Below are 27,500 nucleotides of genomic sequence, written 5' to 3' on the forward strand. Positions count from 1 at the left end.
GGCATGAAGAAGAGCGAGCTGTTCGAGGCTTTCGATTTGTTTGACGTTCGAGATTTCGGAAAGGTAAGAAAAGATTTCACTATCAACTCTCCTATATGAAATGCTTTCTTTTTGAATTCATCCCATGATCCACCGACATAGAGTATTGACTCGTTCTGTTTGCAAGCATCGTTTAACTGGCGTCATTTGAATTGTTCTTGTGCCACATCATCCGTCACAGTTCATAGTGTGTCAGTCACAGATGTGGTTGTGTGTTGAGTTTCCTGACTTTGGCCTGCGAGCTGGTAGTGTTGTTTGTGGTGTTGTGTCTCAGTTGATTATGTTCAGAAATGCTGAGCTCTTTGTTGGCGGTCTGCTGGAATATAGTCTCAGTGTCTGCGTCTCATCCTGCTGGTAATTTAATCCACTCTTCAGTATGTTTAATTAAAGATCAATGGAGGAGGCGCAGTGGCAGGAGAAGTGGCCGCCCTCTTATTACATCTTCAAATTAGTTTATTTGCTTATAGGACTGACTGTCATATGTGTGTTTAGAAAGTGAAACTGTGTCTGTTTTTAACTTTGAATTGTGTATTAGTGAGCATATTGACCCAGGCAGATGTTTCGCCTCAGGCCATAAAATGCAACTCCTGCTGTGTCCGGACTCTGTGCAGACTGCTAATGCATGACACAATCGACCATTTGAGTGAACTGTCACTCATTTTAGGTGTTACCCCCCCCGCCCATTTATCCTAGTATGCTTTAAAAATAGATGTGGCTTCATTATGAAACTAAACGTCCTTCTTAGAAGCCTTTTTGAAAAGCTGAAGTTAGCACTAATGTGTATTTTGGCAAAGAAATGTTATATATCTTTGTTGTGCATTGAAGGGGCTCATATACACTTGACCCTTCTCTTCTATAAAGTGTAGAATTTAGTCGATTTGACACCACAGTTTTAGTCGATTTTAACACAATGTATTAGAGTTCATGTTATATGATTTGTCCACAGATGCTTGCTGTACATGCACATCTGTTGATTATCTTATCTCTTACAGTATCTGTGTATGGATTTATAAGCACAGAAGGGGGAAAGTTTTCACACACACATTTAGACACGGGGATAGACTCAGTCCTCTGTAGAAAGCACAGAGAAGACATCACTATGTTTTTAATACATATATATATATATATATATATATATATATATATATATATATATATATATATATATATATATATATATATATATATATATATATATATATATATATGTAAATATATGTATATGTGTGTGTGTGTGTGGGTGTGTATATATATATATATATATATATATATATATATATATATTTCATTAAATGTCCTGTTGCACACAGAAATTATAATATTATTTTAGAAATGTTAGAGTTATTTATATACTGTTATACATTTTTAGTAAGAATGAGCTTTTTATTTTCGATATTTTCAGGTTTCCCTTTTAATTGTATTTTTTAATACATTTTAATTTTATCCTTTTGTAGTTTGTCTTTTTAACTTGTTATTTTGGTTTTAGCTTCAATTTTATTTTTTTATTTATTGATCAATTTTAGTGCTTAAACTTAAACTTATTTTAATTAGTTGTCAATGTGACATTTATAATATTTCAGTTTTTCATCACATGTTTATGTTTTATATATTTCAGCTTTATTTCAGTTAATGGGACTTCGTTTTAAATGTTAGAAAGTTAGTATTTGTTTTATGAATAAAATTAATTGGACTCTATTACATTTTTAGGATGTTTAATTTGATGTCATCATAACTGAGGATTCACTGACATCATTACACTAACATAATGCCATGTCCCATGATGTTATTGATACATCAATCATGTGATCCCATCATCAGCTCTTTTGTTCTATTCTTAGCCACAAGCTGCTGACAAACCAATGGAAATAAGTGCAACTGTGACATATTATTAGGTATTTTCTTCTGCATTTTATTGCATAGGCTGACTTTGCATGTTAGACCCACTGAAAACAGATGGCTGAAGTTCTCCTAAAACTTCAGCTGGTGTGAAGAGGTCACAGAATTTCCTAAGGAATTGTGTTGAAACAGTCACCAGGTCATCTCATGGCTTTTTATAAATGTTGTTGCTTATAAACTGACACAATTTACATATTTAGCACCATAAATTATCATATCTGTGAGTTTTTACAAATATCAAGTGCCTGTGGGCTCTGAAGGAGAGAGAAGAAGATAAGAAGATCAGAAAATCATTCATAGAGAGTGTAGAAAGAGACAAAGTGCAGAGCATCTGTCCTGCTATTGGATTTAAATAGTTAAATATATATACATCACTGCAACTAACGAGAAAGACAATAATCAATAGCTGCTCTCACATTGCCGTCTTGTCTCTCTCTCTTCATTTGTCTTTGTCTTAACTACTTTTTTATCATTATATGGACACTGAATGCACAATTAAGACTATAGATATACAGGCAAACTGGTGTGTGGGATGAAGTGCCCTTCAAGCCTCTTGTTTATGAGCGGATGTGGCATTTATCGAGCAGCTAGTGACAAGGTTTTTCAATAAATCTTACAACATATATTTTATTTAGTACTAATAAGTCTCAAAAAAGTGTTCTGCCTAATCGAAATTGACTAATTCAGTTTGTGCTTATTCGTGTAACATGATAGCTTAGCCACATATGCTAACAGCAGGCTATATTGGAACCAAGGTGTTAGCAGGTGTTAGACAGCCCATATAATCTCAGCACAGAATGAAAGATGCGTTACGCTGAATGATGGAACCCAGGAATCAATGTTTAGCTGGGTGTTAGAAGCAGTTCAGGCCTGAGGGGTGTAATGTGGGGATGTGTCAGAGCTCTTTGAGAGGAACAGCATCTGACATCTGCTGTTAGTCAAGAGTACACAGTGATGTAAAGTGCTGGGCTCTCCAAAGGAGAAAACACCACACACACAGACACTATATGAGGAGTTCTGTGTCAAGTGCTCGAAGTCTCCCTGATAGTATTTAGAAAGACATGCATTGATGATCTCCACACTCTGGCTTAACTATGCAAAGGAGAGACCAATTTTTGCAGCACAAATTCTATTGTATAGGGAGCCCACTGGGAATATATGAAAGTGCAATCAAATTCAGATATATGTGGAAACGTGTGTGTGTTTGCACTTTTAATATATAAATATATGTATACATAAAAATCTTTTTTTCCCAATTAAATTACATTTTTTTTTATTAATTAATTATTTAAAGTTTATTACTTAGGTTATTTAGTGCTTAGAGTTAGTGCTTTTCTATGAACAGGAAACTGCTGTCACAGTGTGATATGTGTTTCTAAGTATATTTGTTGTAAGTAGAAACTATTGTGCACATTCCTATAAATGTACACATGCATGTATATAATTATATATGCTCCCATGTGCGTATTTATGTGTGCGGAAGATTTAAATGACATGAGTCCACAAATACATGCGGTGGTTTCATCGGGCCTCTGGCAGAAACTGAGCTCCTGGTTGTGTGGCTGTCTCTCTGTCTGTCTGTCTCTGTCTGCTTGGCTGTCTAACCCCAGTCACAGAGTCACATGACCCTGAGCACAGAGCTGCAAACTGCTGGAAAGCATTCACACTTCCTCTTTCCTAACTCGTCGACCTCTTATTACGTGGCGTTCCCTGAAGGTTGAGTTGTGAGCTTACTCATGTTTCCTGTGGTGGACTCATGATGTAGGGGGAGGGGGGAGGGGGGTTAAACGCTAAACCCTTCCTGAGACCAACTCCCTTTAACACATCTACTATGCTGTCACTAGGGGAAAATGGCTCTTGAAAAATAAGACTAGGTTACTACCTTTAATATAATGAAAACTTATGTTTCACTTAATATTTCATTATTTTATGGAAGCCTGTTTCTGCCACACACACACAAAAAAAAAAAAAAAAAAAAAAAAAAAAAAAAAAAAAAATATATATATATATATATATATATATAGTTACTTTTTATCTTGCAATTCTGACTGTTGCGATTCTGAGAAAAAAAACTAAAAACAGCAAGATATATACAGAGTTGCAAGATTTAAATTCTGACTTTTTTTTCTCACAATTCAGAGTTTACATCTTATAATTCTGAGTTCATATTCACAATTATACTTTTTCACAGTGGAATATAAAATAAAAAAAAGTAATTGCAAATTTTTATCTTATAATTATGACTTTTTTTTTCTCAGAATTTCAAGTTTACGCCCTACAATGTTTTTTTTCTAAGAACTCAGTTTCAGTTTCTCAGTTTATATCTCTTAATCCAGTTTTTTTTTCTTCCATGGAATAAGAAAAAAAGTAATTGCGACTTTTAATCTCACAGTGACTTTTTTTTTTACTCATCTTAACTAATGAACATCTTAATTAATGTTGCTGAAAATCCTGAAAATCAGAACCACTGCTAAAGCTGCTTGCTTTCCCTCAAATGTTTCTCACTGAGAAGATGAAAGGCAGGTGTGTGTTGTAGTGTGCAGATTTCCTTGCTGTGGTCAGCGCTATTATAGATGGGGCTTTTTGCAGAGCACGTCTAATGTTCTCATCATAACCGCTGAGGGTCCTGTGTAGAGATCTGCAAGCATCAACCACTTTGTACCATCTAAGTGTCCTATTTACACATCATGTTCAAGCTGCATCTCTTCAAAGTGGGCTGCAAAGACTGATTTTTTTCGTCTGTAGTGGGCGCTTGGTAGGAAACACAAAAGCCGAATCGTGATTGGAGCCGTTATGAGCTGTTTGATCCTTGCAAACATAGCATTGCCAGGCTTTATACCGAAGATGGCATTTTTAAAGCCAATTAGAGATATTTTTGTTTGCTGAGATTTTGTCTTTTTCAGCACACCCCCGAGCCATCTGTTTGGATCCCATCAGCTCCAGTGAAGCACAAAGCTGTGTGCTTTAGAAATGATTTTAAAGCGTCCTCCAATAAAACTTTGATGAGGGTCTAAGTACTTGACTGAAATGCAGCCAGGAACTGATTTTTTTAGGAACTGGTTTGAGGCCACAGAACGCACAGAAATTTAGTGCAACTTCTTCATAAAAACGTCACAGAAAGAACAGCCACACTATTGTTTATGTCTTGAGGATACTGCATAAGACATTGTGTTGATTTTATTACAATCAAATATAGTAAAATCAACTTTCTGGTTACATTCACACACTATTAGGTGGCGGCAAGGCATTATTAGCAACTCACTGAATCATTAATTCGTTCAAAACACTGGTTCATTCAGGATTAGCTAGTTATGAAGGAGTCACTGAAACATTCATTCAGCACATTCGCTCAGAAATGCTGATTCAGTCAAGTTAGAAATGAGTCACTGAATCATTCATTCAAATGGTTTGTTTAAATGTGCTGATACATTCAGGATGCAGGAGTGAAAGAAGTCACTGAATCATTTATTCAACCGAACCAGTCAAAAACGCCGATTCATTCAGTTGAATCATAGACAAATATAGTGTGTAAAATATAAATTTGTCAATTTTAAAAGGAATATCACACTCGCCTTCATGTTGTTTATCAGTGATTCTGTTGCATGCATGTGATATTGCTTAATAAAGCCTTGAGCACATGTAGTATGCTTTGCAATACATTCGTTTAAGGGCTCCGAATATTGTTATAATCTCCACGGATTACATTTACAGAAATTTCCTTCAACCCTAGAAAAAAAAAACAATGCAATAAATACGGATACACATTTTACTGACTTGTAAACTAGTGCATAGCTGTCAGTCAACAATGGACCAGTAATTCAGGGTTCATGCTGTCTGACGAAACGAATGTGCGCAGTGATGTCATCAATGCAGAAGCGACAGGTTATACGCCAACTCTTCTGATTCCATCTCGTCATCAGGTGACATTCAGTTGAAATTCCACTCGCTTTACATATTTTAAATAAGGTTCCTATTTTTGTCGAAGCTGAATGAGGCTGGCTCTCGGGGCACAGGAGAACTAATCCTCTCGGATGTGTGGGCGGTGTGTGAGTGTGGGAGAATCTGTGTGCTTCCTTCACGGTTGAGGAATTACAGAGGAGTATCAGCTGGCTGTGAAACACTGAGAAACACTGTTGCTAAGTTATCATTTTCATATTGTGATAAAGATCTTGAGCTCGTGAAGTTCCCTATTATTACCAACATGTGATGTCTGATATAACATACTGTTTAAACCTGATTCACATTACACGGAAAAGCTAATTTTTCATAAAAAGGAGTACATCAATGAGCTGAGATCAGAAGTCATAATAGCAGCTGTTTCCTCTCGAGTGAGATCCACCTGGCTCAGATCAGTGTTAGTCGTGCCTTTTTTCAGCGAAATATTACTCAGGGGTTGTTGTAAATATGTTTTCACACGAGAACAGGTTCTGTCCGTACAGTGTTGTTTTCACCTCATAGTACATTGGCGCAGATATTAGTATGAACTGGCCAGAAATGGTGTTGTTGCAAACAGTCAAAGGGCAGAAAGTAAATTTCATTCTGTTCGTGAAGGTTTTTTTTTTTTCCTGCTTAGGAATTGATCTGCAGATGTTCAGATGAACTGCTGGGAATTGAATCAGTGTGAAAAAGCCAAACGTTTTTATTTCTTCTGTGGAACAATGCGTTATATAATACGATGAATCTTAAAGGAATAGATCACCCAAAATGGAAAATTTGCTGAAAATCTACACACTCTTAGGATGTTCAAGATGTAGAAGAGTTTATTTATCGAAAAAGATTTGGAGAAATTTAGTATTATCACTTGCTCATCAATGGATGCAGTCAATGGGTGCCGTCAGAATTATTGTCTAAACAGCTTATAAAAAACATCAGAGTAACATACAAACATCTTCCTTCAGTGAAAAAGTCCATTGCCATGTTGTCCTCTCACATCAAAACCAATCGTATTTCTTTAGAACTGTTTTCACTTGTAAACAATGATCTTGATATATGCATATTTCACCTCTGATCCAGACAAGATGATTTTTTTTTTTTCGTGGGAGAAAGCAATGTTATTTTTGGACACTTGCATTTTAGTCAGAAGCAATGGTTTAAAATTAAAGTGTCTTAATGATGAGTTTGGTTTTACAAACATGCCACTTTTTGCTTCACAAGGTTATTGTGATGCTTTTATCGGCTGTTTAGACTCTCGTTCTGATGGCACCCATTCACTAAGTGTTAATGTTATTTCTACTTTATTATTCCACTAAGATGAGCTCTTATGTTGAAATCGCATACATTTTCTAAGAACTGAAGGGAGCTTGAAACAGTCTTTGAGGGCCATGGACAACAAGCACTGAAGAAAGATGACTCTCTGTTTATGGCCTGAAGATCTATAAATGGACTCAAACAAATGAATGCTTTTAAATATACAAATGACTGCCGTTACTTTTCAGTCAACACAGATCTCTCATTCTGGCTGGTCATGTCATTCCTCAGGTTAAAACATCTGTAAGAGTATTCTGCTTTCAATTGCTGTGGATTTATTTATAAGGCAGTGATGTACTGTCACTGAGCTCTGCTTTAATTATGGTCCAGCCGTGAAAGCACAGTTGAGTAAAATGAATAATTGATCTGCATAAAAAGAAATGGTAACTGGATTAAAAAATAATTTTAATGTCATGTTATATATCACATTGTCTGTAATGGGACCCATTATACAACTTCCATAGCAGTGTCAGTCAGCAGTCCTCTGAGATCTCTGGATGGCATTATATTGTAATTATGACTTATGAATTAGGACTTTAACATCTGATTGAGGCTTATAATTAAACATTCACTCTTATTGAATGTTAAAGTATAGTACAGTGTTATTATGGAGAATATCATCAGGGAATGGACATTTTTTTACTGTACCATTTTATAATTATTATTTTTTTACAATCAAATTGATGTAGGTTTTTGAGACTAGTTTTAAATATTTAGAGTATGTATACTTGCCTGTGTTATATGTGAAAGGCTAGACAATTGTGAAATGGCTGAAGCATTTGGCATAATATATACAAGCATTAAGATGTTTAAGTCTGAAATAAAAGCTCAATTCTGCATTGTTTTAATGCATGACTTTACTCTGAATCAGTATGCAGTGAGCATGATATTTGTTATTGGTTGAGGTATGATTGTTGGACTGGATGAAAACAGATGTGATGTCTTGTAGTAATGTAAATGTAGAAACTGGTTGTGGTAGATATCGATGAGGAAAACTGAAAAATTCTGGCAGGTAAATCCTGAGGACTGGAGTTGAGAAACATTGGTTTAAAGCTTCTGTAAAATCACAATCATTGCAAAACCTTCATTTCTGGAGGAGAATAAAGCTCTGATTCTGTTGACTTTCGAAATGATATGTGTATTTGGGACATGCATTTGAGTAGAATAAAATATGTATTTTTAAAATGCTTATCTGACGTGCTATTATTGCACTTTAAACTATGCTATATAATTTTGCTATTTTTTTTTTTTTTTGTATTTTTTTTTTTTTACCTGATATTAAATGAGAAACTACGTGGAATATTTCTATTTCCTGTTTAATTTGTCACACCACAGGACAGGAACTAGTGAATACTTAAATATAATAAACATTTATGTTTATGCATTAGGCAAATGCTTTTATCCAAAACAATGTAGTGAATATGAAAGATACACAGTGTAAGGCGCTATGATTTCCACGATGTGTAAAATGAGGAGGGAAATGTGGATAAAAATCTCATGGAATTGAATTAAATAAAAAAATATATGTTTCATGCCTTCATGAGATTATCACAGTTTCTGATAACAAATTTGTAAAATTTGTCAGAAAATTTCATAATTTAAATTAATTATACATGATTTTTGATTACGTCCATTGCATTGATTAAGTCCAAAAATACTAAATTGGAACTAAAGGAATGCAGATACTTGGAATTTGGAAGAAAATAAAACTGAATTTGGAAAAAAAATAACAAATTTCATACAGGTCAGTTCAAAATTCTCATTCCCATCTCTTTTAATTCCAAGAGGCCAAGAGTTATAAAAACATTATACACATGCAAATGCATTCTGTAAATGAATAACCATAAAACTACTGTACACAGAGTACCGCAAAATACTGTAAACAGACAGAGGATCCACAGTGAAGGATACTTTTAGTCTTTAATTTATTGCAAATAATTTGTATCTGTTTTGCTGCTTGCTACTTAAGACCTTTTGTATATTAATTGTCTGTCTCTTCCGTTGTACTGAACAACTGGACAGGACTAGAACTAAATAATCCGAATTTTCCTCCCACTGCCTGTTTCTCACTCCGTGGATCCCCATGTGTGGATGCTTCTTATGCTTTACATAGCTTTAAGTAGGAGTCAGAACTTTTCTAATATTTGCATAATAATTGGCTGTCCAGTAAATATGAAACAATTTGTATCTGTGTGTCTGTGTGTGTCTGTGTTTGAATTGCTCTTTCCAGTGACCTTGTACGTGGACTGTTGATGCCAAACAGTGATTAGTTTATCTGTGTCATGCTCTGTACTTGAGACATTAAAGTGCAAGGAATAGATTGAGACCGAAAAAGACAAGACAAGAGACGGACAGGAAACATGCTCTTGCAGTTTGATGATAGATGGGAGATGGGACTTTTCACTAATAGTGTATAATTTGCTTTTTAAATGACCTAGAAGGAAAAATCCAGTTATAGCTACACACCCTATAGCTTTGTTGCTAGACAATAAGCCTCTCAAATCAAACTATGTTTAGACATGTCCCAAATAATATCTTAATATAATAATATAACATTTAGTTTAACCCTCTGATGTTGTCAGTCCACATTTTCTAAAGATTAAGCACCTCCTTTCACTGACTAGAGGCTGACTCATCTGTTTTAATCAGATGGTGTTTATAGACATCAATAAAATGAAATCTCTCCGGACCTGGAGCCTGTGTGTCAACAGCGGAGACTGCTGTTCCTTGAAGTGTGTTAATTATTTGAACTTCAACTTGCAGCCCACATAGTTTAGCTGACATCAGGAAATCTAGCATTGTGAGGCAGATTTTCCACTGACTGTCTGTCTGATTTGTTTCTTCACAATGCCCGATAATGCATGCATTTAAATTAAAAAATTGGGAGGACAGCAATTTAATATTAAGAGACGATTTGAGGACTTCAGTGGTGAATACTGCTATTGACTAAATCTGTTTTTGTCTAATGACTGCTAAACGGTATAGCTGATAATTGACCCAGTTTCATGTTGTCTCTTTTATCTCTTTCTTTTCATGTAGTATAAATATTCTAATCTAATCTAATCAATATTTCATATCCATTTATTAAGTAAGTAGCCTGTAAACATCCATTCATACATTCTCTTCTTCCCTTAATATTTAATTTATACATTTTTAAACATTTATAGGACTTTAAATTATGTGTGAATGTGTGTATATAATTAAAAATATATATATTTTTAACAAATGTTTATTATATTATATTATATTATATTATATTATATTATATTATATTATATTATATTATATTATATTATATTATATTATATTATATTATATTATATTATATTATATTTTAAGACCCATAGTTTTTGATATTAACTTCAGTTGTTTTCAAAGAAATCATGATGTAATTGAGTCTGATTCAAAAGTTCTGTGAAAAAATGTCTGAATCTTTTTTCTCTCTCTCTCTGTCATTTCTCTGTTCTATTGAAATCTTTGTGCTGAATTCTAAATAGGAGGAAAGCCACAATGTTTTTTTAGATTATAAAACGAGCCTCCAACAGACTCACTTGGCACACTTAAGAGTCATACCGAAATCTTATTTCAGTCACTGCAGTGAATTTGCATCCACGAACCAACCTGGAAACTTTCAGCTCTGTTTACATTTAAAAGAAACCGAGAGATTCTTTTCAGAGACAACCCCTTAAATATTCGTCGAGAGGAAGGTTCCCACAGTTATTGGAATCCTCAGGAAACAGTCTGAGGTTCACTTCTGCTGAGTTTACAGGGGGTCTTTGAAGCACACCACCTGTTAGAGACCGTTCCACCCTTTCCTCTTTTCACCATGTTATGTAAGCCTTTACAGATGCATTCAGATCCTGGAAATAAAGGGGCTTTCTCTCTCCGTTTTATAAATCTTTTCCAGTTGTTCTATTTTGATGGTCCGTCCATCTTAAACACTCAATGCATCTTCCCTTTTCTAAATGCATCTTCTCCTTTTCTCAAATTTTCCCTAGCACGCTAAAAATGGTTTAAATTTTGTGTCATATTTTTCTAAAATGACGAGAGATGGCCTGATGGTCTATTACCTCTTGAAAGTGAAAGTAACCATTGCATAGATTGCTTCAGCTCCATTTTTGGTCTTCCTGTTCTGTGCTGTGCCAGTTTTAGTGAGAAACACAATGAAGGGTTGTTATGCTTGTTATGCAGAATGAACACTTGCACCAACACTTGAGATTTTCTTAGTTTGTTTTAGCCGTAGTGTGCAGCTCCTCACCTGAACAGGAAGCCAGACAAACCATTCATCTCTTTTAACTTTATTATAATTTCCTGTGTTTGCATGCGTGTCTTCTTTCAGTGCTGATGTGTCTGCATCCAGTATTTGTGAAAAGCCTAACACTTAATTTACAGGGTGTTTACTGCCAAACCAAGTGGAACGTTCTGTGATAGGCCCGAATACAACTCGGGTAATTTCCTTTTTTGAAACGTAAGTGTTACAATATAGCAATGTGCTGATATGAGGGTGGAAGGGTGGAAATCCCAGCTGAGATTTCCCAAACGCAACAGATAGACCGTTTTATATTCCGTGAGGTGGCAGAAAGAGTTTTGGATTTTTGATCTTGATCTTGTTCTGGACCTGGATGCTTTTCTTTTTTTGTAAAACACAAAAAGAAATGTTCGAAGGGATGTCTGTGCTGCCCTTTTACGTAGAATGAAACTGAATGTACCAGGGGCAAAAAAGAACCAGAAAGCACCAATAAAAACCATAAAAGCTGTCCATGCGGCTTAAAAGCTATACTGTATAATTTCAGAAGACTTGAAAAGTAGTGTATTAGTCATATAAACTACTTTTATAGTGGTTTTGTGATACGTTTTGTCATTTTTGAAGCTTGAAAGCTCCTGGTCACCATTAGACTTCATTGAATGCAAAAGAACAGTATAAACATTGTTGAAGATTTAGATGATGAGCCAAGATTTAGATTCAGTTTGTTTCCTTGTCGAGACAGATTTGTATAAACGTAGCATTACATAACTTGCCTAAAAATAGATCCTTTGCAGTGAATGGGTGCCGTCAGAATGAGAGTCCAAACAGCTGGTGAAAACATCACAATAATCCACAAGTATTCCACATGACTCCAGTGCATTAATTTATGTTTTGTGAAGTAAAACGTTTTGTTTGTAATAAACAAATCCATCATTAAGGTGTTTTATCTTTTAAACTGTTGCGTCTGGTTTTAAGGACTAGTGTGTATTACTTGTAGATTATTGTGATGTTTCTATCAGGTGTTTGGAATATCAGCTGACGGCACCCATTCACTGAAGAGGATCCATTGGTGAGCAAGTGATGTAATGCAAAATTTTTTAGTGAGATCATTTTCAGCAAATTCTCATTTGTGGGTCTAGTATTCCTTTAAACTTCTTCTTTTGCGTTCCATGGAAGAAAGAATGTCCTAAAGGTTCATTGATAGCACCATTTAGTGCATTTTTATGGACATGCACCTTAAAGTCCTTAAAGTGAAGGTTTTCAGGTTGAAAATACACATTTGTTCAAAAAAGGCCATTCTGACTGGTTCTTCAACATTGCAGTGGATTATGACATATTAATTCCCCTTGACATGTCAGGCTGGTTGCATATAGCCTAAGGTTGCATATATGTATTGGATCTTTTTGCAAGACTGAATCTATAAAGACAGGATGAGCATCTTTCTCTTACTTTCTTTTAGAAAAATGGTCAGAGTATCATGCAGAGACTGACTGTTCCGTGCTCGACTCAGTCTTTACACTCTGTATTCATAATGTAATTCAGTTGCCGTGCACAAAGCACAGTTCAGCTAAGCTGGTGTGATTGCAACTGATTTCTGCACATATCTTCCCCAGGCACCATGAGTTCGAATGCTCAGATTACCCATGTGCTCATCATAGATATGCAAATCTGAATACAGCTGAACATTGGGCAATATAAAAAGGCACTTATTTAAGTGTTAATTGGTTATTTTTTGACTGTGCTGTAATTGTGCATATATTCGCTTGACCAGGTTTGTGTCTCGTTTGCATTAAGCTGATCGTTTCTGGCGTTGATATGTTGTTATAAAGAGCTGCTCATTAGCGTGAAAACTCTTAGGGGTAATATAGAGCACAAATGAAAATGTTTCTTCCTTTTCGTGTCAGAGACTGACATTGAAATGTTGGTGCACACTGACCCCTGCTGGTACCAATGTTGCAGTGCAGTTTTATTTTAGTTTACTCTTTCTAGGTCACACTATCATATCTTTCACCTTTAACATTTACAAACATATTTCGATCTATAATACTTGATGGGTATTTTATAATAATAAAAAATAAGCCTATTCATATGTAAGTGCATATAAATGACAATGTTCCTGGAATATTGCTTTAATGTTGTGTTATATATAGGCTTAATTCTGCAAATGTTGAAATTTGGTGGTCGAATAATTTTGTATGATGACTGCTAAACTGTATTATTGATTACTGTCCCATATCTGTGGTAGTTTCATGTTATCTCTTTCTTCTCATGTAATATATTTTCATCCCTTATCAATATTTCATGTCCATTTATATAGTAGTGTATTTAACAATACTGTCTGAATGTATACTGTCCCTTACTTAACAAATAATGATTATTTTTCTTGTCTTTTCCTCTTAGGTTATGGAAACGCTGTCCAAACTCTCTCATACACACATTGCACAGCAGACTGGAATAAGGTATTTGAAAAAGAATAAATTAATAGTTCTAACTATTTGAAGAGTGCAGAAGATTCAAAATTCATATTTTACCCCTCTCTGCCTCCCTCTCTTCCTCTATTCTAGGCCGTTTCCCACAGAAGAGAGTGTTGACGATGAAGACATTTATAACCATCTAGAGGATCTGATAGAGTGAGTCCGTTTTCTGCTTACAGTGTTTCTCTTCTTCCTGATATTTTAACCTTTGGTTCACTTTACACTCTCTGTTAGATATAGGAACCTCAGGCGGGGGCACATAGGAGTGCTTAGGTTGATGTTTTGCTAAGCGTATTAATATGTATTAATTTATCGTGAGATGATGCGCCAAAATGTACTAACTCTTTAAACTTTTAACAGTGTTTATATGATAGAATGTTCACAGTTTAGAATGATCACAGTAGCCACACCTCCCATAAAAGGAAACTGACCTGAATGTAGAAACACACACACATAGGAAAGACATTTCAGATCTCTTTAGGTCCGGTTTCACAGACAGCGCTTAGACTAAGCCAGGATTAGGCCATAGTTCAGTTAGGACATTTACGGCATTTTTATTAACATGCCTTTGAAAAAACATACCGGTGTGCATCTTGAGACAAAACAAAGATCAGTCAGTGCAAGTTTCTATCAGTTAAAAAAGCTCAGACTTACACTTTAGTCTGGGAAACCAAGGGGTTAATGTCTCATTTGTTTCACCTAAACAGCAGTGAAGTTAAACGGAGATCTAATGGAGATTTATAACGTGAAATCGATTTGAATAAAGCTGTTGAGCAGGCCAACAGTAGCATCAGCACAAATGTCTGTTCCCCTCGTATGACATGCTTGAGGATTTGATATTATGCTTAGCAAATATTGATGTTGCTGTCACTACGTTTTAGCTCGACCTCATCATATCTACTTCTTAGCCACACACACACACACACACACACTCGCGCGTGCATATGTGATGGTTTGTTCATATGAAATGTTTTTGTTGAGTGTTTTCCGTGGAGGGTGATGTGCCAGTATGATTTTGTCCCTGTCAGAGAGAGATTGTTTTTTTCCTGAAGGCATTTCGTAATAGATTCAAACTAAGAGACATGGTTAGAAAAGAGCTCAACACAGTTTGTCTCTCCGTCTTACTCTTTTGCTCCCATCTGGAGAACATATCTGAGTGGTTTTTAGGCCTGACTCAGCTAGAATGTCTCTTGGCTCTTACTTTTGCTGTAGCAGAAAACCGTGTGTTTAATTTAGAAGACAGAAACATTATCGGTTTAAAACCCCTTATGAGCAATTTTCAGGAAGAGGTCTTTTCCTCCAGTTTATCAGATATGCTGAAGCATTTGAACACATCTTGCTGTCCTCCTAGGGTTTTTTTTGTGTGTGTGTTCCATCTATTTCTCTCTGTTTACTGTAAACTAACTGTATCTGAATGTTGTCTTTGGTTTGGAACCAAAAAGTTTATATACTACCGTATTTTCCGGAATATAAGTCACACTTTTTTTCATAGTTTGGCTGGTCCTGCGACTTACAGTCAGTTGCGACTTATTTATCAATATTAATTTGACATGAAACAGGGAGAAATGAACCAAGTGAAAACATTACCATCTACAGCCACGAGAGGGCGCTCTATGCTGCTCAGTGCTCCTTCAGCTTCCACTGAAAACATAGAGCGCCCTCTTGCGGCTGGAGACGGTAATGTTGGTTCTTGGTTCTAAATAAATGTGACTTATAGTTCAGTGCGACCTATATATGCTTTTTTTCTCGTCATGACCTATTTTTGGACTGAGGCGACTTATACTTAGGTGCGACTTATATTCAGAAAAATACAGTAAACTAAAACCTTTGGAGAAGCACTAAAAAGCTCTGTGCGTCTCAGTGAGAACGGCGTTGAAGATGAGGAAGATCTCTATGACTGTGTGTACGATGATGATGAGGGAGGAGAAGTGTATGAAGACCTGATGAAGGTCGAGCTGGTACAACCGCAGGTGAGTTCACTGAAATGCTTTATGTATAAACATGGTTTGGGGTGCAAGTTATAAAATATCCTCTGTTTCACACTCTCTTGGTGCTGTGATTACAGAAACAGGCCGAGACGGACATCCGAAGCTGTTGTCTGATGGAAATCAAACAGACCGAGGAGAAATACACAGAGACGCTGGACTCCATCGAGAAGGTGAGGCCTCTTTAGAACTGCACAGTCAGTCCTTGAATGCATTGTGTGAAATCTGTCAAGTGTGTGCTAGATGTAATGGAACACGTCATTTGTATAAAGACCATAGTAACCACAGGTAAAACCATGGATGACACTTTACCATGTTTAGAAGTAACTTACTGTACAATATTTTACCAAGATACCATGGCTGCTGGCAAAATAACATATAAATACCATAGAATAGCGGTTATTGTTACATATGCCCTCTGATAATAAGATTGTAAGGCAACATTATCATCAAATTAAAGAAATTACAATGACAAAATATCTGAAAATGATATAAAAAGCATTTTAAACACATTTAGAAATTGTAATAATAATAATAATAATAATAATAATAATAATAATATATATATATATATATATATATATATATATATATATATATATATATATATATATATATATATATATATATATATATATATATATATATATATATATATATATATATATATATATATATATATTTATTTATATATTGTTTTAAATCTTAGTATGAATATACAACATTTCCATTGCAGTTACTATTATAAAACCATGGTCAATTGCTGTTGTATTTATTTATGCATTTTTAATAATACTTTATTTGTTTATTTTAAATCTTAGTGTGAATCTAGAACATTTATATCATAGTTACTATCATAAAACCAAGGTAAAATTCCACAAAGGTTTAACATATTGCAATATATTAGCTTATCCATAGCAACTTCTTAAGGTATTTTTTTTTTTTTACCCACAGTTCTTTATGAAGCCTCTGGGACAGTCACTGTCCAGTGTGGAGATCGAAAAAGTGTTTGTCAATATACCAGTGAGTGACAAAACTGCCTCGATCAGAGAACCCATTGAATCTGTGTGTCAGTGTCTTTATCGCCTAATATTTTTAATGTTCTGCATCGCACCAGGACCTTGTGAAAGTGCACGTGAGTCTTCTGAGGGAAGTCCAGGATTCAGTGCTCATGCATAATGCCAGCAACCTGTATCAGATCTTTATAAAATACAAAGAAAGGTGATTGATTTATCCCTTTAGCTCTTAAAAGAACAAAACTCTTCCCCTTCTCACATGTGTCTGTTTTCCTGTGTGATAGGTTAGTCCTGTATGGGAAGTACTGCAGTCAAGTAGAAACAGCCATTGCATGTTTGGATGACATCTGTAAGAACAGAGAGGACGTCAGGCAGATGTTAGAGGTAAGACTCTATTTATTTGCTGTTAGACAGTGCCACCTGGTGGTTGAGAAGAGTGCAGGATATTTCAGAACATTTTATTTCAACATTTAGCTCCCTTCATTTATTAGCAGAACAGTCATATCACTGTCACATGTGTGTTTTTAAAATTTCAGTTATGTTCCAAGCGGGCCAATAACGGGAAGTTTACTCTGAGAGATCTGCTGGTGGTCCCGATGCAGAGAGTTCTCAAGTATCATCTGCTTCTACAGGTTTGAAATCATTTTGCTGTATTCCTGCCCATACAACCACATTTTACCTGAGCATAAATTAAGTAATTTAAAGCAGTGCTATTTTAGAATAAGAGATACTATTGTAGTTTTCATCAATATATTTCTATAATGATTTTAATTTATATACAAATACAATTTTGGTGTGCGTTTTTCGTCTTCTCAGATTTAGTTAGAGTTACATTAGTACATCAACTAACCAAAATAAAATAATTTCAGTTTTTTTGAATGTCCTATTTTTTCTAAGTTAACATCTATTTTATTTCAGATAGTTTTAGATTTAGTTGACTATAATAACACTGCTTTAGAGACATCAATGAAATGCATAATGTGGAACATTTTAATATGAATACTGAAAACAAAATAATTTAGTAATGGTTCAGAACAAAACAATTCTACACATACTAATAATATTAATTATAATACAAAACTAATAAACTCTCTCTCTCTGTCTCTCTCTCTAAATATACATGCTGTAATTAATATTTGTGTATGTTTTGGTATAGTTTAAGAATATTTTCTGAATCATATGCACTGATTAATATGCCCTAATTGGTTATAAGAAATAGAGTAAATTCTTCTTTCATGTTGGTTTTAAAATAATGTTTTACTGCTAGGGGTCCACTAGGGGGCAGTGAAGTCTATGTTTTACTCTTCCACATAGAAGCAGCATAATACAGGTTTGAAATCCAACAGTAGTGGCCAGTGTAATATATCCCAGATTCCTCCAGTAGGGGCAGTATAATCCACATAATGGACAAGCAGCGTGCTTTATCCAGTCCTGTATGTTTGATCTGGCCCTTTTCCACAAACATCTCACGCAGACATCCATGAATATTTCAAAGTGTGTCTCTGTCCATCACACGTTAGGTCTACTGCATGACCCAGCTATGAGGAGCTTTAGAAATAAATATGAAGGAAGGTGAGAGAGAAATAGGAAAGGAGAGAGAAGGAGATGGGCATAGCGTTTGTGGACTGAAGCCACAGCGATCCTCCTGCTGTTGCAGGAACCTTTCGGCTCTCAGCGGACAGAACAGCGAAGATGTTTTCTGTGTGTGAGTGTGTGTGTGTGTATGTGTGTGTTGGCATCTATTTAGCATGTCTACAAGAGTGTCCACAGCTCACTTCACCTCCTTGCCCATCAGGGCAGCTGTGGGTTTAGAGAATGAGTGTGTGTGTGTGAGTGTGTGTGTGAGGCAGGCTGTGCAGATAGAGCGTCTGTCTGTCTGCTGCCCCTATGGAGAGCAGGCTAGCTTATGACAGACTGTTTTCTCTGCTCTTTGCTCTGCTGGAGGAAGCCTTGGCCAGTGAGAGAAACAGCAAACCAGCTTTACATAATGAGTTATGATTCATAACTAATCTATTATGACAGATTCTAATATTTATAGAATTAAATTAACTAATCTTAAACTATTGTTCCCACAAAAATGTTAAAGCAGGATGACTGTTGAAAATATTGATAATAATGAAAAATGTTTCCTGAGCATCAACATCAGCCAATTAAAATGATTTCTGAAGGATTCAGTGTTATTTTAGTATTATTTTATTATAGCTTTTATTAATATTTTGAAATAGCTTTGTTTGCCTTTTTCTTTTTTTTCAATTCATATTTACATTTTTAGTAATTTTTATACATGTTTCTCATTTTTATTAGCTTTTGTTTTTCAAACATGTGAATTTAATTTATTTTTATTTTAGTTTTAGTTTTTAGTCATTTCCAGCTAGTCATTTTAATGCCTCCACTTAAACTTATTTCAGTTAGCTGACAAGGCAACATTTCTAATTTCCATTTAGTTTAAGTTTAGAATATTTATATTCAATTTTATTTTAGTTTAATTTGAATGAACAACAGTGTTTTTAATGGTTTAGTTACAGCTCACGGTGATAACCATGAAAGTTTCATGTGACACTGAAGAGTGGAGTAATGGCTGCATGCTGAAAATTCAGCTTTGTTATCACATAATAAACAGTTATTATAAAATGTACTAATACTTCAAAATATTACTGTTTTAGCTGTATTTTGCATCAAATAAATGCCTTGGTGAGCACGAGACTTCTTCCAAAATAATTAAAACAGATTTACCAACTCCGAACTCTTGAATGATAGTGAGTGCCCAGATTGTGAAAATCATATTTTTACTGTAAACATACAAAGAAGGGGTTTCCAAAGTAATGGTTATAAATCAGGATGCAAATGTTATAGACATGTAAAGTTATGCATTTTATGAGCTAAGGTGATAAATATCAGTTTAAATTGGTAATACTGTATGACAGTAACAAAGCAACCAGAAGTTGATGAGGAGCAGCTGTGATGCAACATATTTTGACCAGAGTTTGAACAATTGTGTAGTTATTGGACATAAAAAGGTACTAAGTGGACCAGACATTACAACATTACAACAGTACTGCTATGCTGGCCTGTGAGATCATGTTGAATGATATTCTCCTGGAATTCTGCAAACGTTTGGATAAGAGATTGGCTGCATTTGATTTCTTCAGTAATCTCTGTGTTAGTGTCATACCTCCTTTCTCTCTCTCTCTCTCTCTCTCTCTCTCTCTCTCTCTCTCTCTCTCTCTCTCTCTCTTGCTGTGTGAGGGCAGAATGAAGTGAGAATGAAAAATAAGGTGATGTCCGTCTTTCTGCTGATAATAATGCCCAGGTTCAGCTTGACTGACGCAGGGGATTTGGCTTGTGCTGGATGGCAATATATCTTTTAGGGCAAAAGGAAGCCATTTATCAGACCCGAGTAAAGGAAATTCATAGCACCCTCCCTTATCCTACAGACTGGCCCAGATGTCTTGTTTACTTCATCCCCGAGCAGGAAGGCAATTTCAACCCCACAAAAACCTTTTGCTTCTCATTTTTAATTCTTGAACCTGCGATGCAGGTTGGGATATTATTTCAGATTGGGTGTGTGGGAGTGTGTGTGTCTGTGAGGCCCAAAGAGAAAGATAGGAGGACATTCCACACCGTGTATGTGTGTATTATCATTGTATTCTATTGCTTGACCCATTATAATTTTTATGTTATTCAAATTTTTTTTTGCCTTAGTCTTTGAATTGTATAAGCGCCACCTTCGGGGTGTTTTTTTTTTTTTTTTTTTGATTAATATACATGCTAAAGCAATTACAATTATTTTTATGTAACCTGTGACGTAAAAGTGATAATTTTAGTACATTTATTAATTCATTAGATGTAATTTATAATTATAATTGCACTATAATTATAATTGCAACTATAATTGCAATTTGATGCCAGGGAGTGTATTATAGGAGTGTTTTGAAGATATATATATATATATATATATATATATATATATTCTTTTTTTTTGATAGGTTTATGTACTGCTCATGTTGCAAATAAATGATTATAATTTTATAATAATAATATAATCTATAATAATTTTAAGTCCCATTCTCTTTCACTGAATTAGAGAAAAAAGCCAAATTATCATTCTGATAAAACACAGTTACTTGTGTTATCTTAATTCAAAACCCTAGAGTGTTTCAGTTGACTTCTATGTACATTTTCTCCCGGAATTGTTGGTAAACAATCTACACAGTGATGAGTAGGACTTATGAGAGCATGCGAGAGTGACAGATGTCCTCCAGCATGGCTTCGCTCCTGTACATCTGACTATCTGCTGTGTTCATCATCATCTGGTGATAATGAGACACTGAGACATGGGCTGTGAATACTCAGCCATCTTATATCCCGCTTCCTTCCTGACAGGAACTGGTGAAACACACCCATGATGCCACAGAAAAGAGTAATTTACGGCAGGCGCTGGATGCCATGAAGGTGAGTTGAGTGTTTTGAATATCCATTTCATACGCTGTATGTAGCAGGGACTTCTGGGTAGGGGTCCCGAAAGTCTGGACCAGTGTGAGCGCTCATATGAACCATAAAATGACACATTGTGCCTATTACAGTCTTCGTCTGACACCTAGACCTTGTTTTCTACTCTCATACACACATTTAGCTCCCCATCATTGTGTAATTTATACCAGAATTAACCAATTAAGATTGAGAGACATTGTCCAAAATGAAATGTTGCAATACTGCATTAAATCCAATTATATTGCATTAAAATATATATATAAATATGTTTTTTCCCCCTATTGTTTCCTTTGTCTCTTGGCAAGCCATGGCAGGCCAAATTAAAGGTCATCACAGGCCTTTTTATCCCCAGTCTTGAATGATATAAGAGTTCTTGTTTAATTTGAAATTACAACCGTGACAAATTTCTTTCTCTTTTGGTTTGTTTGGGACGTGCATGCATTATCTTTTTTCTAAGAAAAGCTTTTGTTGAAAATCAATGTGGCCCTCTTGACTCAGACATGATCAAGACGCTGACGAATGCATCTTGACAGGTAACCGTCTGCTAATTGAGGCAAATCAAGCTGAGAAGATTGTGCAGATTGCACCGAGGGCTGTGATGATTTCATTTGGATAAATTAGCCACTTTGCATTGATTGGGGTATCGGGCTAACGCGGTTAACCTCCTCAAGTGCTCCCCTTTAAAGATCCTCGCGGTGGGCGATCCAGCCCCCCGCTCTCTGATTATTCTAGATACGTGATGATAAATCAGTCGCTAAACTCCACTCACAGGAATGGCGGGCACTGTGTTTTGGAATGAGATTTTTCATGTAAGCCTCCTTTTTCAGACGCTAAATCTTATTTAACATTTTTAGACGGAAATGACTCCTTTGAAACCATCACATGGGCCAACATTGTTGATAAAGAAGCTAGGGAGGAAGTATTGTTATTTTTAGCGCACATATAGAAATACTTCCTTATGTGTCCTGAGGTCAAAGTCTCAGCGTGTTACATGTGATGGTGTTTTGTTTGTGTTTCCATCTCTACAGGATCTGGCTCAGTATGTCAACGAGGTGAAGAGAGACATCGAGACTCTACGAGACATCGACCAATACCAGAAATCTATAGAAAACCTTGTGAGCAAAATCACACCTTTTATATAGACTACTATTGAAAAAGCAGTTTTTGGGGAAGCTACTGTAGTCAAACTACACTTTGTGTAAAAAAAATTAGGTTGCACTTTATTTTACAGTACTACTTATTTGTATTATAGTGTACTTACAGTGTATTTATCTAAGAAAGTTCTGGTAACACAAGGTAACTACATGGGGTAAGGTTAGGTTTAGGGGTAGGTTCAGGGTTAGTACCTAGTTATTACATAGTTATTGTAATTACTATAACAAGTACATAGTATGTACATGAGGAACAGGACTGTAAAATAAAGTGCTACCAAAAATTATATAGCTACATCTTCAGAAAAATGAAAAATTAATATTATTTCACACTGTGATATTGTCCAAATTGTTTATTATCACACATAAATTGTTTCAAAATTGTTACTTAAAATGTATAATGCAATATATATATATATATATATATATATATATATATATATATATATATATATATATATATATATATATATATATATATATATTTATATATATACACACATACATACATACATATATATATATGGTTTATTATTATATAAAATGATCAAGTATATATTTTTGTAAAAGGTTATTATTAATTATAAATTGTAAATTAATAAATACATTTCATTTGAAGTGGATCTTCAGCTCGCTCTGTTAAAAGACTGTGCTTTCCTTTTTATGCTACACTTGCTGAAAAAAAAAATGCCACTGTATATTCCTGGAAAAGCTTAACTATTTAAAAAACACCCAAGATAGTGTCAGACTACTGAGAAATGCAGTGATATGCATGCCTACGTTTAGTTAGTTTTCCCCCAACACTGTTAAAAGAAGTTAAGCAGAGACAGTATGGAGCTTTGAACAGTTTTATGAAGAAAGAAACATGTACTGTTGCGTACAAGCATGTTTTTATTGAGTTTGCACCATTTTTGTGTTCTGCAGAATCAGTCTCTCCGTAACTATGGGAGACCAAAAGGTGACAGCGAAGTGCGGGTAGCTTCAGTTGACAAACGAGCCAAACAAGACAGGTGAGATGATTAAACTATGGAATACGGCTCAGTCTGAAACTCCGCAGGTCTTTACTGAAGCCTAAGGGTTATGAAGGTGTAGCCCTCAAGCACTACTCGTGTTTTCTCTTTCTCTTTTGATCCATGGTTTTCTTCTGATGCAGGCACATCTTCCTGTTTGATTCTGCCGTGATCGTATGCAAACGACGAGGAGATAACTACGAGATGAAGGAGGTGATTGACCTCCACTCCTTCAAGATCACCAACAACCCTACCTCAGAAAGAGAAAACCGAAAGGTGCGCAGCCAGTCTCCTAATTGCCGCCAAAGTTCGTTGCACCGAAGCCAAGGAAAGCAAATGTGCTGTTATGCTGTCATGCCATAATCAGTTACTGAAGCTTCCGTTCGCACAGATGGTGTTTCTTATTAAAAACTGTCCAGCGACTGCTAACAAACGCAGCCGACAGCAGACACAGATAAATTAGAAAACATGATGTCGTTTGTTATATTACATCACATGCTGCTGTGCCAGGATGATTATTTGTTAGATAATGTTGTAAAATTGCATGTACAAGATTGAGAGAGTGTGTGCAAGAAATAGTTTTATTGAGAAATAATGCTGGTAAACATATGCCACATAAACAACACTATTATTAAGGGTTACTCTTGGGTACTTTTGTAAATGATGATGCCTCAAATTCTCCAACTTGTTGTTCATTTAAGTATTTAGAGTCCTGGCTGATGATAATTTGAGTGAAAAAATCCCAAATGTGGAGGTATTTTTTTAAAACAAAACAAAACAAAACAAAACAATAAAATAACAAAACAAAACAAAACAAATCAAATAAAAAAATAAAATAAAAACAGATACTGCATTCTTGCGGTTCACTCACATGATCTACTATTCTTTCTTTAAGTTGGAACATTTCTCTCATTTCAAGGATGCATTAACTTAATTAGATGTGACTGTAAAAAGATTTATAATGTAACAAATAATTTCTGGTTCAAATTCTTTTGAAAGTTCTGTTCATCAAATAATCTTTAAAAAAATATTAAGCAACAAAACTGTATTAACACTGATAATAAAGAACGCTTTTCTGAGCAGCAAATCAGCATATTTCATGATTTCTGAAGGATCATGTGACATTGAAGTGTGAAGTAATGATGCTGAAATTTCAGCTTTGCCATTACAGGAATAATTTACATTTTAAATTATATATATATATATATATATATAATAAATGCACTCTTGGTGAGCATAGTAGATTTGAAAACTATTTGCATACAAAAAGCATGTTAATGCCATGCCACTGAGACTTTTCAAAATCAAAAATTTCCAGTCAAGTCCCTTGCTGCTCATTAATTGAATAATTTCAGACAGATGCATAACAGCTTATTGAACTGCATCCTCTATACTTTTGTTCACATTGCACACAAAAAAAAGATGTTTGTTTTTCAAATCTGACTGTCCACACTTGTCATTTCTTTTGAGTGATGAAACCTGATCCATTTGTTCAGTGAAGTAAATGTCTAAATCAGGTGCATTATGATGTTAATGTTAACACAATGCCAACAGATGATAAAAGGATGACCCTTCTAGATTTTATAATAGCATTTCGTCAGTCTTGCATAAACAACAATGACCCCCTCGCACCATCATGATGGTCTACAAAGAGCTTTGTACTCTCATCCTTGTTAGAGGAGTCTTAGATGTTTCAAATCAAACGGCTTTATGACAGTGTTTGTCTTTGCTTTGTCTGTGCATGTGTGTGTGTTTTACATTTATTACATGGATGTTCTTGCCTTCTCTTTCTCTTCCAGTGGTGCCACGGATTCTACCTCACACACAACCAGGGTCAGAGCGGCTTTGAGTTCTTCTTTAAAACCAAGGAACTAAAGAAGAAATGGCTGGAGCAGTTTGGCATGGCATTGTGAGTGTGTCTTTTGTCGTCTCTGAAGCTCTGCACTGTACTGTCTTGTTTTTCAGGTTTTTTATCTGTCTTGACAGCAGACACAAAAGCATGATTTATCCACGACAGTATGTCCTGGCCCTGATTCAAGACAAACCCCCATTAGTGTTTATTTTTACTACAGAACAAATGCAGTAATGAGGACAGACTTGCTGAGCCAAGCATTTTTGCAGTAGCATACCTTATAAAACATAATGTGACCCAAAGGGTTTTCATTCCTTCCGAATGGTTGGTTCAGTTTTGCAGGTTGACTAGTATATACCAAGTCATTTTCATTTATTAAGGTTGATTGTTTAAAAAAAAAAAAAAAAAAAAAAAAAAAAATATATATATATATATATATATATATATATATATATATATATATATATATATATATATATATATATATATATATATTCTACACTTTTTCAGCAGGTATTTTTAGTCTTAAAGTCTACTTTTATTGTTTCTTGCACCAAAACCTATTGTAATTTAGTGATGTATGACCATTTTTTCTAGGATCTGGACCACTTTTATGTTAATTTGATGGAACTTTAATTCTTTTTGATGCTTTATTTATTGTAGTTGCATGTAAAAAAGTGACCTGTCTATTATTCAAAATTTGCATGGGTCTGACACAACATGAGGATGGGCAAATAATTGAGTTTGTCATTTATTTGGGTGAACTGTTCCTTTAAACAAACTATTTTTGTTTACATATCATGCTTTAAATATTTCTTTATGCTAAAAACTTAAAAAAGGGTGGTTTCTGATGTCATGTTGCACGTTAGAATATGTCTACATGGTGTATTAAATTATTTTATTTCAAAAGTGCAGAAGAAAACCTGTTTTCTATGATATTTGCCATTTAATTTATACACATCCAGAGGCCTTTTTATCTTCACTTCAATCTGATTCCATTTACTATTCTTAGGAGACTCAGATTCAAGTAAATCTTTGTTTTTTAAAAATCCCAAGGCGATACGTGATCCCAACAATGAGTATGAAAACTGGAATAAACCCTCAGTCAAGTAATCTACCAAATTTCAGATGTCATGCATATCCAAAAAGGGCACATCCATGAAAAAAAAAAAAAAAAAATGAAAAATGCTTGGAATAAGGCGAGAGAGAGAGAAAAAAAAACTGTAATGCATCAAAGACAGGAGACAGGGCTCTGATTAATTAGATAACATGTTTTTAACAGATTTATCTGAAGGGCTCATTAATCCTGGAGAACAGTGGTGAGTCAGTGCACATTTTCTCTCTGTCATGTGCCATCAGATCACTCTGCGGCTGTTGTGATCACTTGCTAATTTCATGACATCAGCATGCACAGACAGCTCTCTCATCTGTCCGTCATTTGTTAACGCCTTTACTATAAGGGCGCTTGCCACTCAAGAGTTATTCGAGATGGATCGAGACGGAAAAACAGAAAGGAGGTGGAGGGTTTTGGATTATAAAACAGTAGTAGTGCCATAGACGGCATCATGACTCCTGCTGGTGCTGTAATTACACTAATACAATATCACTAGTGCTTTTTATTTTAAATGATTTAAAAATGTCATTTACTCCTGTGATGCAAAGCTGATTTTCAGCAGCCATTACTCCAGTCGTCATCCTTGAGTATGTTCGAGAAACACTTGTCTTCAGCAACAGTTTATAAATCAATTTATTTTCAAGATCAAGAACTTTATGTAATATAATCAAACAAAACATTAGTTTGAATATACTTAGAAATGTCATTTTAAATATGTTTTATAGTATGTGCAGTACACTCAGGGATTCAAGTAGCATCCTAGCTTCGTGGCATTTAATTTTGGTCTTTTTTCAGTAAATGCAAGTATCTAGTTACCCTTATGTGTCTTAAGAGAAAATCACAGCTGATTGTATGGTGGGAGAAGGCGACAGATGGAAAAGAGCAGTTCCGTGTTCATGAGTTATGTTTATGCAAATAGGTCTTCAGACTTGTTTTTAACACCCACTTTCTCTCTCTCTTTCTGTCTCAACAGATCGAA

The 27,500-nt window shown here is 35.0% G+C and overlaps 1 protein-coding gene across 3 annotated transcripts in view; it reads left to right on the forward strand.

The window, feature by feature from the left end:
- Positions 1-27,500, forward strand: part of LOC113093836 (guanine nucleotide exchange factor VAV3-like) — a 57,010-nt gene that overhangs the window by 11,493 nt on the left and 18,017 nt on the right. For all 3 annotated transcript variants that reach the window (XM_026259416.1, XM_026259414.1, XM_026259415.1), the window contains exons 2-16: positions 1-63; positions 13,829-13,887; positions 13,993-14,058; positions 15,764-15,872; positions 15,968-16,060; positions 16,842-16,910; positions 17,005-17,108; positions 17,188-17,287; positions 17,440-17,535; positions 21,287-21,355; positions 22,423-22,509; positions 23,470-23,555; positions 23,699-23,831; positions 25,355-25,464; positions 27,495-27,500. The exon at positions 1-63 is cut by the window's left edge and continues 54 nt beyond it; the exon at positions 27,495-27,500 is cut by the window's right edge and continues 96 nt beyond it. In XM_026259416.1, coding sequence (XP_026115201.1) covers positions 1-63; positions 13,829-13,887; positions 13,993-14,058; positions 15,764-15,872; positions 15,968-16,060; positions 16,842-16,910; positions 17,005-17,108; positions 17,188-17,287; positions 17,440-17,535; positions 21,287-21,355; positions 22,423-22,509; positions 23,470-23,555; positions 23,699-23,831; positions 25,355-25,464; positions 27,495-27,500 — 1,250 coding nt within the window. The remainder of the gene's footprint in view (positions 64-13,828; positions 13,888-13,992; positions 14,059-15,763; positions 15,873-15,967; positions 16,061-16,841; positions 16,911-17,004; positions 17,109-17,187; positions 17,288-17,439; positions 17,536-21,286; positions 21,356-22,422; positions 22,510-23,469; positions 23,556-23,698; positions 23,832-25,354; positions 25,465-27,494) is intronic.

This window comes from Carassius auratus, unplaced genomic scaffold (genome assembly GCF_003368295.1).
Source record: "Carassius auratus strain Wakin unplaced genomic scaffold, ASM336829v1 scaf_tig00215163, whole genome shotgun sequence".
In the NCBI taxonomy this organism is placed as follows: domain Eukaryota; kingdom Metazoa; phylum Chordata; class Actinopteri; order Cypriniformes; family Cyprinidae; genus Carassius; species Carassius auratus.